The following is a 16462-nucleotide window of genomic DNA, read 5'->3' as shown; positions in this document are numbered from 1 at the left end:
TAAAATGGATGGTCTCTAAGGGTCCTAAACGTGGCATTGTAAGTTTTGTTTCCACCCTGTAGGGGGTTAATTCTCACTGTTGGAAGGTATTGTCCAAATGGGTTTACATGTGTCCTTCCCACTGCCTATGTTTTTCTGGGCCTTATTCTTTCCAGTTTCCTGTGTTTTAATGTCGAGAGGATGAACTCAGAGAAGTTACCTTGGCCCTGTTTTTCCAGTCTGTAAAATGGAAGGGTTAGATTAGATGGTCTCTGTGGCCCTTCTCAACACCAACCTTGCCCAGTGCTGCACAGCAGGCCATGTGCTTTCCATGACGTGAGTTGGTCTATCTCCGGTTCCAGTGCTTCTTGAATCTTCTCTGCCTCCACTCAGGGTGGGAACCAGCATTCACCCCTCCCTTGTCTGCATCAGGTTTGGTGATCCTGGAGGAGGCTTGGGGAGCACCTACCTGACTTTCACGGACAGGAGTGTTTTGCTCATACTTCATTTCCCGGAGGTTTGTCAATCCAAGGGTTGTAATGTGGTTTGCCTTTTCTCCTCATCGCTGCCTCAGATGCTCAAGATGCTGTTTTCAGAATCTCTTCCTGCTGCTTTTCCTGGGTCAAGGCTGCAACCCCTCACTTGTAGCCTCGCTGCCACTCTTCACTGGTCAGCAACCCTGAGAGTCCAGAGGAAACAGACCTCTGTGGTAGTCAACTGAGACTACAGATGTTAGGTCTGTGGCTCTTTACGGGTGGAAACAGGCACCAGACCATGCCGGCAAAGGTCTCGGCAATAATTCTTGTCTCTTTGGGCGTCTGGAGCCCTGGATTCTGGTGCTGTAGCTCCTGGTGCCAAAGTCTGGATCTTTCCACAGTTCAGCAGCACCAGCATCTGCCACCGCCCAGAATGCTCTGTGGGAGAGGGACAGCCGTGGTGCCCTCTTGCTGGGGCTGCTGACTTAAACTCTGAGTGCAATAGGGTTTGATTGTACAATTATTTCAGGATAAATAGTTTCCTTATTCTGCACACTTTCTAGAGCCCGCTGTAAAATATATTTTATTTTTAAATGTCCTCAACATTGCAGAAAATACTACTTGTAATAGCAAGTGAAGGCTAGAGGCGCAGTTCCTCTGCGCTTCAAATGGCTGGCAAGGCTGGCTCTCAGATTCCAAAGTTAGAAGGCCCATTTCCGAAAAGCAATCTAGGCGTGACTGTCTGGCCCCAGACCTCACCATCAGAGGTCCTGGAGGAAACTTCCAAGTGGGAGACCTAGGAGTTGAGTAATTGTCTTATCAAGCCAAATATTCCCACTGTCCCAGCCAACACACCCACTTTGTACAACCAGTCTCTTCCACAGCCTGGCTCTGACTCGGACTTTTCCTGGCAGATGTGTGGTTGCGGGAGGCTCCTAGGAGGGTCGGGGAACCTGGCACTCCAAGAGCTGCTCGGCTGGAGGAAGGGGCGCTGGAGGCAGAGCTGGCTACATGCAAGGAGCTGGTCTCCGCCACCTGCTGCCACCTGTCTCACCACTCGCGACATGCGGAACAACCAGAGAAAGAAAGGGTGGGGATGGTGGACAAGGAAGCCGTGGCTGTTCTGCTTTTGTGTGGCAAGCAAACAGTTACAGGGTGGGTTGAAGGGCTCTGCAGTGGGGCCAAGGACTCCAACCTCAGCCACAGGCGAGCTTGCACATAACATCATCCTCTCACGGGGGTGGGGGCGTCTGTACTGATCTTAGACTTGTCATCTCGGGGTAGTTTTACTTATTTACATTCAGTGGGTTAGTGCCAAGTGCTCCCACTCCCCAGGAAAGGACTGGGGACCCCCTGTCCGGGTCCCCAGCTGCCTTTGTTGGTGTGGGCTTATTGTTACTCTGACAGGACTGCTTTGGAAGAGCTGCTTTTAGGGATTCCCTTTTAAGTACCCCAGGTTGGGAACAGGGTTCTCACAGCCAAGAGCATAGGAAAGGGGCCCTATTTTCCTGCTGCTTCACAGCTCAGAACATGTACTGAATGGAATGTATTTTTAAGAGAATAAAGTCTATTTTTTTTTTTTTTTTTGTATTTTAAAGATGGGAGGGCTAGAGAAGTAGCCCTCAAATAAACTGTTATTACCTTATAGGCCCCCTCGCTGGGGACACACCAGTGTGGCGGTCTACACCTACTCGCTCAGACAGGTCTTCTGGCCACTCCCTTGCCCCTTGGAGGCTGGTGCAGCAGCTTCTCTTACATTCCTGCTCCAAGCACGGGACCGAGGAGGCCAGACCCTGTCACTGGAAACCAGGGCAAAGCCATGAGCAATGACTCAGGGCTCCTGGGGTGCATGTGTATAGTTGAAGCTGCCTGTCTGCATGTATCCTCTGGCTCTAATGCGGTCTGTTGGCTCTGCAGCACAATATGTAACCAATAAAGCTCCCTAGTTTCCACATGCTCTGTGTGAGTGTGCGTCAGTGATGCTAGTCTCCTTGATGTCATCTCTGTGTACAACTGTTGCTATGCATTGGTGCAGCTAGTATATTTCACTGTGTTTTACTGAAAATATTCAGCCAATTACAGATGTCATTAAGGACTGGAAACATAGCTGAGGCTATGGATGTTTCCTCAGACTCATGTAAGTGGAGTTAGAATCATAAAGCAGTTATTTCATTGCTGCATTTTACTTTTAGGCTTATCTGTCATCAGATACATACAAAACCACCATCTGTATCTCCCAGGCTGCCTGTGTCATTAAATAACACAAACTCTTTAAAAAGCATGTATCACTACATCAGACACCTAAGCCCCTGAGGTTCATGAACACAGATGTTGATGGCAAAGCTAGGGTTCAAATATAGGTTGTATTCCAAAGTCAGTATACTTTCTCCTCCATGTTCTCAGCTTTACGTCATGGTTACATCACTTGTCCTAATCCTGGTGTGCAAATTCTCCCATGGTTGTCATTCATTCCAACTAGGGAAAATGCCCTCTCCATCTCCACCTTCTAGTCAGACTATAATGTCCTTAAATCTTACTAAGGATAAAACCTCATTTAAACTATTTTTAGGAAAGAATTGACTAACAGGAGTAAAATCCAACTTACTGAAGCAGATTATGTACCTACACTTACGGTAACATAGTTTGTTTGGAGCCCTTTGGAAGAAACAGGTGCAGTTCCTTCTTTGTAAAAACATTTTAACCTTACATGGCGAAGATGACTTTGCAAATGTGACTAAGCATTCTGACACAGGAGAGGTGATCTGGGTGGACCTTAAATCAGAAGTATCCTTATAAGAGGGAGACCAGAACAAGATAGCGTGATGATGGAAGCAGAGATTGGGATAATGTGTTTTTAAAATGGGGAAGGGGCCACAAGCCAAGGAATACAGTCAGTAGAAGCTGAAGGAGCAAGGAAATGGAATATCCCAACAGTCTGCGTAGCTGTTATCTAAACCCTTGATCTTAAACTTTATCAGTACCTTGGAGAGACATGGAAAGTTAGCATATACCCATGGGAGGGAATCTAGGGGAATAAAGCCTGAATGGTCTGCCAGAGGCCTAGCCAAACTTTGTGTCAAGGCCTGTGTTTTATCTTGAAAATTCATTCAGCTTCCTAACACCCATATGCATGACCTGCAGGTTCGTACCCCTGGCACAGGGTCACCCCACAGTCCCAGTGGGGGTGAGTCTAGCCCCACAGATAAGCATTTTGCTCCCATGTGAAACCCTAGGTCCTGTCTTCTGATCACACCAAACCACTTTCTCCTTTATCTCATTTTAACATGGATAAACTTGGCATTTTCAAAGGAGTAACAGCTTTAGATAGAACTCTAACCCCAAGGGGAAACAAAAATCAGTCCTGATTTTCTATGAAGTTTTATTCTCAAAATATAAAAAAACACCACAGACAAAGAGACTAAGACGTTCTCTCCCAGTACTTGCTTCCCTCAGTCCTAATGAAGAACACAGATTCTCATACTAATGCAACAAGTGCCTCCCTGGCTCTAAAGTCACTTAGAGGAGGCAACCTCCTCGGCCACCTGACCATCATGGGCTTTGCTTTAGCAGCTGAGCTGGAGCCCAGATGTGGGGTGAGTTTCTCAGTGGAATCTATATTGCTAGAAGAGCTTTGCTTATGCAGCCAAAGACACGCGCACGGGCTTCTTCCCTTAACACGTCTGTCTCACATGCTCGGGGACTGCTGTGCAGGGACGCCGGGTGTGGCCTGGCGAGGCAGGGTGTACATGGCCCCCAAGAACTGGTCTGCAATTCTTCCTGCTTCTCGCAGCCCACTCAGCAGAGCACCATGGACTGTGGCTGGGTAGTTACGGATTGTATGTTCTCCAGCAAAGAAGAGTCGTGGAATAGGCTATTTCAGGAAAAAAAGTTAGAGAAAATCAGCAGGCTGCAAGTATGCCTTATGACTGTATTTGAACTGCCAAACTCCTGTTGGCCTTTGAAGGTTCACTACCTCCGTTCCATTACTGGTCAATCATCCCACCAAAAAGGGTCTCTCCCTTCTTAGCAGGCAACTCCCCAAAGCACAGAGAGGTAGAGATGGGGCACTAAAACTCAGTGCAGCCTTATTCTAGGGTGATGCAGCTGGACTTATTTATCAGTTTAATCTGGGGAACACCCAGTTCTGGAGCTTCCTTTGCCTGAGGTAGCGTGTACTGGGGGCATGGTGTCCTGACTACTCTGTACCACAGAGAACACAGTACTTGTTCTTATTCTGGGACACCTGCCTCAGTCTAGAGCAGACCTCACTCGCCACAGGGTTCTGGGAAAACATGACTGTTCATAAAGACCTCAGGTTATTTCTCAGGGGCATCTCCTGGAGCCCCCTAAGTAACTGGGATGCTGCAACAATCCTATGAGCCAGTACAAAATGGGGCACAATTAAAGATTAAAACACACAATCTGAATGAGGAAAAAGTAACTGGTCTATACTTTGACTCTTCCGTTCTGAACAAAGACTAGACAAAGCCAATAAGTAACACATCAGACACACAAAATATTTCTCCTCCCTTCCCCTCTGCTCTTGAAAGGTTCGAGAACAGATTAAAAATCTGAAGAAAATCTTTTTTTAAAAAATTAAAATCTTAAAAAAACAAACAAACAAAAAAACACACACGAAAAAACAAAACAATCAAACCAGTAGCACTATTTTTACCCTGAAATCCTGGGGTACTGGCCTATTTCCAAATAAGCTCAGGTAGAGTTTGCCAGTTTCTCACCTGTGGGGCACCTGGAATTGAGGGGCCAGGAGTGATTGGCTGAGCCATTAAGTCATAGTCATTTCCAGATGATCCTGCGGCTACGTAAGAATAGGAGCCTCGGGCCCAGGGATCAGCACGCCAGCGAGATACCACAGTTTCCTTGGGCTAAAGAAAAAGATAAAGAGTGGAAGTTATTACTGGACACCAAGGACAAATCATGCATTTCTGAAAGGTGGAAAAGCTGTGATGGGCTGGGATACAGTGAGACATGAGCGCTGGCCAAGTGATGAACGCTGCTGCTCGGAAACAAAACACAAATGCCTTCTTAGGCTGAGAGGAGGTTCCAGGCTGCCTTTGCTATGAATCCAGAGATCCACCTAGGGCTTGACCTGTATTCCCCTTTGATTCTAAAATTCACATGAAGCATTAATATGCCTCATCTCAAAGGAATCATAAGAGTGTTTCAATGGACTTGATAATAGGAAAGAAGTATCAAGATAATCTCTTAAAACTTCCTTAAGGGAGTTTGGCCACTTTAAAAGGTGGTTGGGGAAGTTGGGGGGCAGGTGAGGAGTGTGATTTCACACATAGAGACAACAGACAACACAAGTGAGCAAAGGCAGCACACAGCCTTCTCAATCCCCGGGCCCATGCACTGGGGGGCTTTTCTCAAAACTACTTGGGGCATGAACTCTACACAGTAACCCAGCACACACTTGATTCTGGCTGAAGCTGCCCTGACCAAGAATCTATGCTGCAACTGGAGATCCATCAACCCTGCTGTAGTCTTACGGCCCCAGATCCCTGACTGCCCCGCCCCGCTGACTCACCTGGGGCACCGCGCTGCTGCCAAAAATCCCCTTGAGAATGGCCAGGCATCGGCCAACAATCACATCATCACTTATGTTTTCCATGATGCCAGCAGCTTCTCCCGCCACGAGTGCCAACAGTATTGGAGCTGAAGAAACAAAGGACGATTCTAGAGTCCTACAGACTTTTTCCAAGTACTTCCTTGTCAGGTCCCACATTACTCATGGCTGTTTGAAATGTGACGGCCAACAGACTAGATATGCACCACGCATGTTTCTGAACTAGCAACTTGAATCCTGCCCCCTGAAGGGAGCTGTAAGTGAAATGTGACTCATGTACTTCACTGCATGTAACCTGGCAGAATACCGAAGTCCTGAAGATACACTTCAGACCCTGCTAACAAGTGGCCCTTTATTTAGGCACAGAATCCTTCAAGACATCTCCATGACCAGGGCTGCAGCCTCTTAGCTGTCGTCCGAGGCCTTCCATACTCACCATTACCCTTCCTCACCCATTTCATGGCCCAGTGTGCAACAGGCTATGCGATAGGCACAGTATTAGATGCTGGGGATATAAAAACTACAGACCCCAAAGAGCAACCAAAAAATCAGATATGTAATTACGAACTATGATAAAAGCTACGAAAACACAGACTAGAGAGAAAAGAACACAGGACATCATTTACATTTGAGGCTGTGGGGACAGATGTATCCTGGAAGGTCTCTTTGAAAGAGTCATTTAGGTCAAGACTGAAGGCTGGGTTGAGTATGCCAGGCTGGCAAGAAAGAAAAGGAGAAAAAGAAAAGCAGCCCAGGCCCAGGCACCAGTACAATGCAGAAGTAGCAGACAGGATGCTGCATTTCAGGGTTCCGGGGGAGCAGACAAGTGTGCCTGGAGGCTGGGGAAGGGATGGACAATGAGGAAGCTGATAGAAAATAAGGGTTAGATTAATTACCCTTCATGCTGGCCATGAAAATGAAAACCATCAAAAGAAAGAAGCAGGCATAGCAGTCAGTGGTTACTGGTGATTGGACAGGTATGCACAGGTAAGAGTGGCTTGGACTGGGAGGTGGGCAGTTGAAAGAGAGAGCGTTCAGCGGTCGTTGGAAGCGCCGTGCCCAGGGAGCAAATGAAGGATGAAGGATGGCCACGTGCAGGATGTTTCGGTATCAGGCAGTAAGGAGTGATGGCAAGAACCAGGGTGGCAGTCAAACTGGGTAATCCGTGTGTCTGCACCGTCAAGGCCAGGCCTCCTGAAACTGCTGCACAGCATGTCTTACACCTTTTTCTTAGAATGAGGTAGTATCTAAATATACTTTTCTTTCTTTTTCTAAAAAAAGTTCTAAATAAAGCTAAGAGCAACCCAATTACATAAGAATATAAAACAAGAAGTGATCAAAGACTCGGGCAGGTCAGACACAAGCACCTGAGCATGAGGAGTTCACATTTTCCTTCCCCAGAAGCTCTCCCGGGGCTGGCCCCTGGCTGAACAGAGTCCTCCTTCCTACGTTTCCTCCTGCGGCGCCGGGGCTCGCACCCTCACTCCTCTCCTTACTGCCCCTTCCTGAGGCTGCCTACCTCCTTACTATGCATACTTCCCACTAAGCTGTGCACTCCTTGAAGGCGAGTATAATATTACTGATTCTCTGTTCCTATAATGATGTGAAAAAGATGAAAACTAGAAAGCAGTTACCTTTATAGAGGTTCCAGAAGAGGAAGAGTTCACCTCTGCTTGCAGTTGTGCTGCCAACATGGCCAAACAAATTGACGCTTGGGTCCCAGAACACCCGGTCAAAACACAACACGACCTGTGGGGAGAGGAGCACATGAGCTGGTGACGGAACCCAGAGAACAGGGCTGTAAGCACAGCTGTGTCCCAAGAGGGAAGTACTTCTTCCTCAGAAAGTTTCCTCTACTCTACTCTCAATGTAAGTTTAGAAGTCCCTATTATAAATAACCACTCAGGAGGACCTTTAGCACTCGCTTCTCTAGGCCTGGGTTTGAGAAGTGACCTCAGAAGGCAGGCCTCGTGGATGCTTGGATATATAATTAGGACGTAAAGGGCATGAACGGACAGGCCTCACCCTGACATCAGAGTGGTGCCTGCGCACTGGGAATGTAGAGAGGTGCCCAGTTACCTTGTTGAGGTTGCCAAACCCCATCCTTTGGACTGCAGATGTTTTCCACTCAGGAAGAGGCGGCACAAACTGAACAGCTGGTGGCTGCTGCTTCAAGACGCCCAAGGGAAGGGTACAGAGGACCGCGTCACACTTATAAATGAAGGTCTGGCTTGTGGATCGGGTATTCACAGCTATCACTTCACACCCTAGAGAGGTTGGAGGGAAAAGGCTTTCTTGATGATAGGATGAGACTGACAAGGGCACTGAACATTTCGTGCACAGCAGACTCCACATGCTGCCTCAGGCGGCTCTTTCTACCTGTCTATGACATCAGTTCTACTCATTTTTTACAAAAGAGAACTGAGGCAGAAGTGAAGTAACTTGTCTGAAGCCATATAGGTAACAAGTGCCAGGATTCAGACCCAACAGTCAACTTCAGAGTCCTCGAACTTCACCACCATACCACCCCCACACCTTCTTGACTGACCCTAGTGCTCTTCTGTACTAACAAGACCTTATCATTTACCAAGTTTTATAAATTTAGACCAAAATTAAATAAGAGTAAAATGCCTATTCCAGCAGAAGCAATGCCTCTCCACTGCGGTTAGGGAGCTCCTGAGGACCAGGAGGCCAGTGGCGCCCGCAGACAGAAGACCGCTGTGCCGGCCTGGGGCGCAGCCTGCACCAGAGCTGCTGTGCTCGAGACGCACCAGGGTGTGGTGCTGAGCCTGCCAGGACGTGAGCGAGCTCAAGGCTGACCACAGAAAAGGTGCTGTAAGTCGGGTAGTGTAGTTTTCTCTCAATTGTGTTCCATTTTTTCCTCAATGAATGCCTCTTCACATAATTTCCAAAAAATACACAAACAGCTCAAAATAAGAATGAGTGCTCCATACGCGCCCATCTTCTGTGGCTGCAGAATTAAGGGAAATGACACAAGAAACTAGTCTCACTATTCCCCACCTGCCTGAAAATGGCTATTTAAAGGCCGCAGATCTTAACACCATCAGCTAGAAGCTGCCTCTGAAGAGAAAATTAAATGGAAAATTGTTTCCTTTGTTGTTAAAAAAAAAAAAAATCTGTGGTGATCTTAGCAACTCTAGAAAAGGGGCCATGGAGGGCAAGATTGGTGGCCACATCTCCACTTGTCATGAGAGTCCGTACAGAGGGGGATCAACAAGCTTTTCTAAGGTGTTCAAGTAAATTCCAAAAGTGGTTGGAATGACGGGTTCTCTGCACTCCAAATGAAATGTATCCTGAAAGCAGCAAAAATGAGCACAGAGACCACTGCCATAGGAATCAAAGGGCAGTTCAGGCTCCGAGGTCAACCTATCAGCAAAACTGCTCCCAAAACGAGAAACCAGCCTAAGCAGTTAGCCCACCTGAACAGGAAAAGCCAAAGACGAAGATGCAGATGGTAAAATGCAACGGGTGGCTCTCAGTGGAGCCTCGGGGCCCAATTCCTGGTATTTAAGAATCTACTTAGCAAAATTAGACCCAAACTCACTGGATCTAAATACCAAACTAATTCAGCAAATCTTAAAGGAAATCAACCCTAAATATTTATTAGAAGGACTGATGCTAAAGGTTCTGAAGCTCTAATACTTTAGCCAACTGATGCAAAGAGCTGACGCACTGGAAGAGACCCTGATGATGGGAAAGACTGAGGGCAAAAGGAGAAGAGGGTGGCAGAGGATGAGACGGTTAGGTAGCATCACTGATTCAATGGCCAAGACCTCGAGCAGATCCAGGAGACGGTGGACAGAGAAGCCTGGAATGCTATAGTCCATGGGGTCGCAACAGACATGACTTAGCAACTGAACAACGGTAACCAACACATTCACGCTAACTGCTAATCCATTCAAACCAGAGACTCTGAAAACTGCCCCATTTTCTGCTTTGTACTATGATGGGGTCAGAACCTCTAAAGGCTCTAATGGCTCAATACTTTTGTAAATGAAAAAATTTTAATTCAGGAATCATAGCTTATAAAACATTCTATCAGGAAAAGTAACTAATGTTTTTTCAGTAGGTCAAACTCAACAGAAGACCAGTACTGCATTTCAGAGTAAGAGATTTATCTTACTAGTAGAGACTTACCTGAAGCTGTGTAGCGAACCTGCCGAACTGCAGTATTCAGTTTAATGTCCAGGCCTTCTGCTAAAGCCACAGGCACACACGAGTAGCCATTCCTCACCGTCAGGTGGCTGCCAGTAAACTCAAAGTCATCATCCTAAGGAGGACAGAAAAGGGCATTCTTTCACACTTTCTTAGTCTAACTGATGTCATTTGTACTGAGTCCTATAAAACAACACTGGAAAAACACAAGCTTGTGAAAAGTTAGTATTCTAAGACAGAAACTAAAGGACAATCCCTCAGTCTTCAACTACGGCTGCCCCAGGAAACTGAAGGGAAAAGGGAAAAAAAGCCAAAATGTCGCTTACGGCTAACTGTGGGCAGTGGAATTAGGGCATTTTCTTTTTTCCTGAGACAGACTTTCTAACATCAAAGCCCTACACCACCAAGCTCAGACTGTCCCTAGAGGGCAGGAGAGGGAAGAAAGCTGATTCAGTAAGTTCAGATGATTAGCTACCACAACAGTTATCATTTTCACCTGCACTACAGATTTGGCAGGACATTAGGATCACCATCCTAATTACATTTTCTGCTACATTAACAGCGAAATCAGTTTTCATGCCCTAAACGTACAAGTTTTAAAGTCGAGGAAAACTTCCAAAACTAAAGTTGGTCAAACTAGATGAAGGCAATACAGGATTATAAAGACTCGCTCAAGATAATCCATAGAGTGAAGAAGTCAAGATTTCACCTGGAAGAATTCCCAAAATGATTTCATGTCTCTGAATTTACTGAAAAATCTTCCAAACAGAAAAACTTTTGAAGGTTATTTGATATTTCTAATTTCATTAAACTTCTGGGAAAAACATACCACAGTTCTTAGGAATTAGATAAAAAAATATATTGGGTTGGCAGCAGAACACTCACTACTTAAGTGACTGACTCATCTGTTCTCCATATGGATCATCACCTACATTCAACTTGAAATGAATATATATCAAAACTTCAAATGATAGATCAGTGACTAGGATAGGAGTAATTCAGTATTTACATGAAAAACCATAAGGAAACTGGAAATTCTGCAAGATATGTACCACTAACAAGTCCAATCCTTACCATAACTCAAATTCTAAAGACTACGAGGACATGCTCTAAAGATGAGGAAGTCAAAACAATTTTACTAGGAAAATGCATAATGAAAATGAAAATATGTAGGTAAAATATAATATTTACTCCTATACAATCTTCATTTCAGTTCAGTTCAGTCGCTCAGTCGTGTCCAACTCTTTGCGACCCCATGAATTGCAGCACACCAGGCCTCCCTGTCCATCACCAACTCCCAGAGTTCACTCAGACTCACGTCCATCGATTCAGTGATGCCATCCAGCCATCTCATCCTCTGTCGTCCCCTTCTCCTCCTGCCCCCAATCCCTCCCAGCATCAGTCTTTTCCAATGAGTCAACTCTTCATATGAGGTGGCCAAAGTACTGGAGTTTCAGCATTAGCATCATTCCTTCCAAAGAAGTCCCAGGGCTGATCTCCTTCAGAATGGACTGGTTGGATCTCCTTAAGTCTGGCCAAAGTCTCAGATTTAGAGACTGGTTCATTAACATCTAAGAAATGCTGTGATTTGTCACAAGTTCAAGACTAAATCACACTGAAAACACCTAAAAATAACTTAACAAAAGATGTGTAGGACTGGTACACTGAGAACTATACCTAAATAAATGGAGAGACAGACCATGTTCAAACATTTCAAGACTCACTATTGTTGAGATGACAATCGTAGAAGGTAATTTTTATAGAAACTGATATGCTGGTTCTAAAATTTTATAGAGGTGTCAACTTAAAAAATGTACAAGCTGCAAGTTTTATCTGAGGCAAAATGAGGATTATAGTCAGGGAGGCAGCATCTCAGACAGCTCTGAGAAACCGCTTCAGAGAGGCAGGGAGGAAAGCCGGCACACACTGATTCTGGTAATGGGGGAGCACATGCAATCAAAGCACGTATTTTTTACAGAAGGTTACTGCTGGTCTCGTTACTGCGAGTCCCAAGAAGCAGACATCACCATGAAGCATTCAGTGCTCTTCAGATACGAGAAGATGCGAGTGTACGTACTTGCTCAGTTGTGTCTGACTCTCTAGGACCCCACAGACTGTAGCCCGCCAAGATCCTCTGTCCTGCCAGGGATTTTCCTGGCAAGAATACTGGAGTGGGTTGCCGTTTCCTCCTCCAGGGGACCTTCCTGACCCAGGGATTGAACCCACATCTACTGTGTCACCTGCACTGGCAGGCAGACTCTTTAGCTCTGAGCCATCTGGGAATCCCAGAGATACAACAGGTAGGCTAATCAGCTCTGGAAAATATTAACTATCTGAAGACCTGTTCTGCCAGCTTTTCCCAGAGCACAGAGTGCCTCATTTCTGCTGTCTGCCCTAAACTCCTTTCAGAGGGTGTTGAAAATTAGCTGCAGCAGCACAAGATTTAATCCTTGTAGAGGCAGATGGCAAGTGCTGATTTGTAGTTGAGAGATCTGAACTAGTCAAAAACACTTTCAAAAGAGAACAAAGGTGAAGTTCTACTTGATTTCAAATTGTCCTATAAAGCAACCATGATCAGGACAGTGTGACAGTGGCACGGAGAGAGACAGTTGTTGAATGGAAGAACTGATTTTCAACAAATGTGACAAATGAAGGAAAAAGATGGTGCTAGATTAATAAGATAACCATATAGAAAACTATGAACTACGCTCACCTCTCACTATATACAAAAATTAACTGAAAATGAGTCATAGACCTAACATAAGAGCTAAATTCATAAAACTTTAGGAAGAAAATAGAGAATCTTTGCAGTCCTGGTTTAGACAAATATTTTTCAGGATACAAAAAGGACAAAGCCTAAAAGAAAGAGTCGACAAATAGGACTTTATAAAATTAAAAATATTTCTCTTTGAAAGATATCACTTAGAAAAGGAAAATGCAAGCTGCAGACTGGAAGAAAGAATTTTCAAACCATAAATCTGACAAAAGAATTATATCCAGGATTTGAAGAACATAATGAACTCTTACAAGAGAACAAACAACTAGATTTTTTAAAAGTAGGCAAGAGATCTAACAGCCTTTTCACCAAATAACTGACATATGAATGGCCAATAAGCACATAAAACAGAGAAGGCAATGGCAATCCACTCCAGTACTCTTGCCTGGAAACTCCCACGGATGGAGGAGCCTGGTAGGCTGCAGTCCATGGGGTCGCTGAGGGTTGGACACGACTGAACGACTTCACTTTCACTTTTCACTTTCATGCATTGGAGAAGGAAATGGCAACCCACTCCAGTGTTCTTGCCTGGAGAATCCCAGGGACGGGGGAGCCTGGTGGGCTGCTGTCTATGGGGTCGAGCAGAGTCGGACATGACTGAAGCGACTTAGCAGCAGTAAGCACATGAAAAGATGCTTCTCTTTATTGGTCATCACAGAAGTGCAAATTAAAACCACAATGAAAAATTACTAACCAACCATTAAAACAGTTAAAAAATTTAAAGCTGACAGAGTATCAAGTGCTGGTGAGGGTGTGGAACAACAGAACTTATGTACACTACTGTTGAGAATGTAGTTTCGAAAACACTTTAAAAATCTACTTCCCACAGTAAAAATTTTACTTCTAGATATTTACCCAAGAGAAAGACATGAATGTTCATAGTAGCTTCAAGTATTTATAGCCAAAAACAAAACAACCTAAATGTCTAAATATGTACCAGTGAATGGATACATTGTGGCATATCCATTCAATGGATATGATATTACTAAACAACAAAAGGAGCAAACTACGGAAACATACAACAACGAATCTCCAAATGAAAAGTCACACACAAAAGGCTACGGACAGTGCAATTATGTGCTGTATGGTTCAATTTACATGTAATTCTAGGAAAAGCAAAACTGTAACGACAGAAAGCAAATTGGTGGTTGTGCAGGGCCAGGAGCTGAAGGGCTGGGGACTGAATGCAAAGGGGTGAGAGAGAACTTTTCAGGATGACAGACACGTTCTATATCTTAAAATGTGGTGGTTCATAATCATTTAAGTTTGGCAAAATATCAAACTGCTCACTTAATATAGGTTTTATTGTATATACATTATAACTAACTAAAGCTGTTTAAAAACACACATCAGATAAATTAACAGTCTCTCTTAGGAGCCTCTCAGAGACATGTGCAACAAAATACATGGCAAAGGAGTTTTTACCTGATCCCAGTGCTTGAGGGAGAGTGTGGAGAGAGGCGTGGCATTAGCAAACTCCAGATTTGCAAAATGCCAATCAAGTATCTGTCTGTCTCTTGATGAGAGATATACATCACTGCAAAATGACAACGAAGGAGCTCAAGGTTACTAAAGGGCATTACTACCATTCTCAATGGGCTGATGTTGATGATATCAGTGGGACTATGCCTTATGTGAAGAAATTCTAAGTCAAAAACAGGATCTCATCTGTCTTATTAAACCCTTTATTGCTAGTGCCTAGGAGCAGTGCCAAGCTTCCTACATAAAGCAAAGGCCTAACTGTAATTCGGATAAAAAAATTAGTCTGGAAAAAAGTCTTCTTTATACTATTTACCTTGTATTATAAAAGCTTACTTGTATCCTTTTTTTGTGTTTTATATTTTGAATAAAGCATTTTTTAAAAAAGCAAGACGGGTGGCATCCCTGACTGGAGAAAAGAGCAGATGTATGTGGATGCCGGATGCCACATGGAGCACTTGTCACCATGTAAGGGTGCACTGTCAGAAATTAAGTGTAACACTTTTCTGATCCTCAGAATTTTGAAATTTAAAGCAATACCACTTTCTACCTCACTCAAAGACAATTTGCATTCAAATATCAAATCTTATGGGAAAAAGCTATCGTTTTAAGAAAGATACCTTGATTTAAGCATCTAGGACACTCTTACATATTACCATATAAGAACAGAGTATTAAGGACCCTGTTCTGCATGCACAGACACCTTCCATTCATGAAATAGTCTACAATGCATTCACTGAGCATACATAGGAGGCCAGGGTCTTTGTAATCTTCCTTCTAAATTTAATGGAGAGAAGAGTAAAAGCTATCTGTTGGAGCATTTATTTACCTTGGGGGATTGGCTTCCAACTCTTGAAGTTTTTCTTCTAGTTTTCCTTGTGTCTCAGCTAATTCATCATATTCCTGATGGAATTAAGAGAACCAGGTTGGTCAGGATGAGTCAGAGATGCACCTAGTTATTTGCAACACAGAGGGTTAGGCCTGCACCATGCCCCTGTTCAGGTCAATTACAAGAGTGCCTTCGCCCAAGGCTGGGTCACGATGCAACGTAACAGGGGGGTGTGGTGGGGGAAGAGGATGAAGAAGAAACACACTAGTATGCTACACAGGAAGGATAAAAAAGAATAGTGACTGTCACTTCTCATGCATTTACTGTGTCTCTAGTATGAATAAGCCCTTCAGATCCCTCTACAAGTAAGGTAGTACTTAAGACCATGTCACAGATGAGGTGACTAAGGCGTCGAAAGTCACATGGCTAGGAGATACTAAGTTAAGAGATTTCAACCAGACGGTCTGACTCCAATAACTCTGAAGTCCACCTTCATTAACATTACTCTAAACTGTCATGGATAAACTATCACGGAGGGCTAACCTGAGATGCAGGTAAGCTAAAGGATGATACTGTGAAAACAAGGTAGGAATTCTGCAGAAAAAGCAGACAAAACTAACCCATTAAGTCCCCAGGGCTCCTGTGTACCAAACCCTCTTCTTACTATTCTAGGCGCCTGTCACTGGCTAATGGCCAAAATTTCCCAGATCTATATGATCACTTAGGATTCCAAATAAAATCAGGAGGCATGTATGTACATCATACCTTACACAGGGCAGTTAGATCCCTGTGTTTGCTTTTCACTAAGAACTCAGCAGTGATATCTCTGGGTGGTTTGACTTCAGATGCTTCTTTGTATTGCTGATGGAGTTCTTTAATTTTCTCTTTTAAATTTACCATCTAAGAGAGAAAAACACAAATTTGCCATTGCAGACAGTGACATAATTCATCACCAAAGCATGTACTTTGGCTCCTCCCCTAAACTGCTGTTATACCAAAACAGGGTTACACTGCAACATGTATGGAATTAAGTACCTCTTCCAAATGATGATATTTAAAACAGGAAAAAATCCTACATGGCTCAACACAGAGGCATCAAATCACTATCAAACAGGCAGGATTGACTCTGTCTTCCAAAACAAATGGAAGAACCAGGA

The 16462-nt window shown here is 44.3% G+C and overlaps 1 protein-coding gene across 3 annotated transcripts in view; it reads right to left on the bottom strand.

The window, feature by feature from the left end:
* Nucleotides 1-3817: 3817 nt before the first annotated feature.
* Nucleotides 3818-16462, bottom strand: part of KDM1A (lysine (K)-specific demethylase 1A) — a 58802-nt gene continuing 46157 nt past the window's right edge. For all 3 annotated transcript variants that reach the window (XM_010830018.1, XM_010830019.1, XM_010830020.1), the window contains 9 exons: nucleotides 16071-16205; nucleotides 15306-15379; nucleotides 14423-14534; nucleotides 10204-10336; nucleotides 8125-8312; nucleotides 7680-7794; nucleotides 6007-6134; nucleotides 5195-5341; nucleotides 3818-4326 (listed from right to left, as the gene is read on the bottom strand). In XM_010830018.1, coding sequence (XP_010828320.1) covers nucleotides 4141-4326; nucleotides 5195-5341; nucleotides 6007-6134; nucleotides 7680-7794; nucleotides 8125-8312; nucleotides 10204-10336; nucleotides 14423-14534; nucleotides 15306-15379; nucleotides 16071-16205 — 1218 coding nt within the window. In that variant the 3' untranslated portion in view covers nucleotides 3818-4140. The remainder of the gene's footprint in view (nucleotides 4327-5194; nucleotides 5342-6006; nucleotides 6135-7679; nucleotides 7795-8124; nucleotides 8313-10203; nucleotides 10337-14422; nucleotides 14535-15305; nucleotides 15380-16070; nucleotides 16206-16462) is intronic.

This window comes from Bison bison, unplaced genomic scaffold (genome assembly GCF_000754665.1).
Source record: "Bison bison bison isolate TAMUID 2011002044 unplaced genomic scaffold, Bison_UMD1.0 scf7180017864516, whole genome shotgun sequence".
Lineage (NCBI taxonomy): Eukaryota > Metazoa > Chordata > Mammalia > Artiodactyla > Bovidae > Bison > Bison bison.
This window is presented reverse-complemented; position numbering and strand designations above follow the sequence as displayed.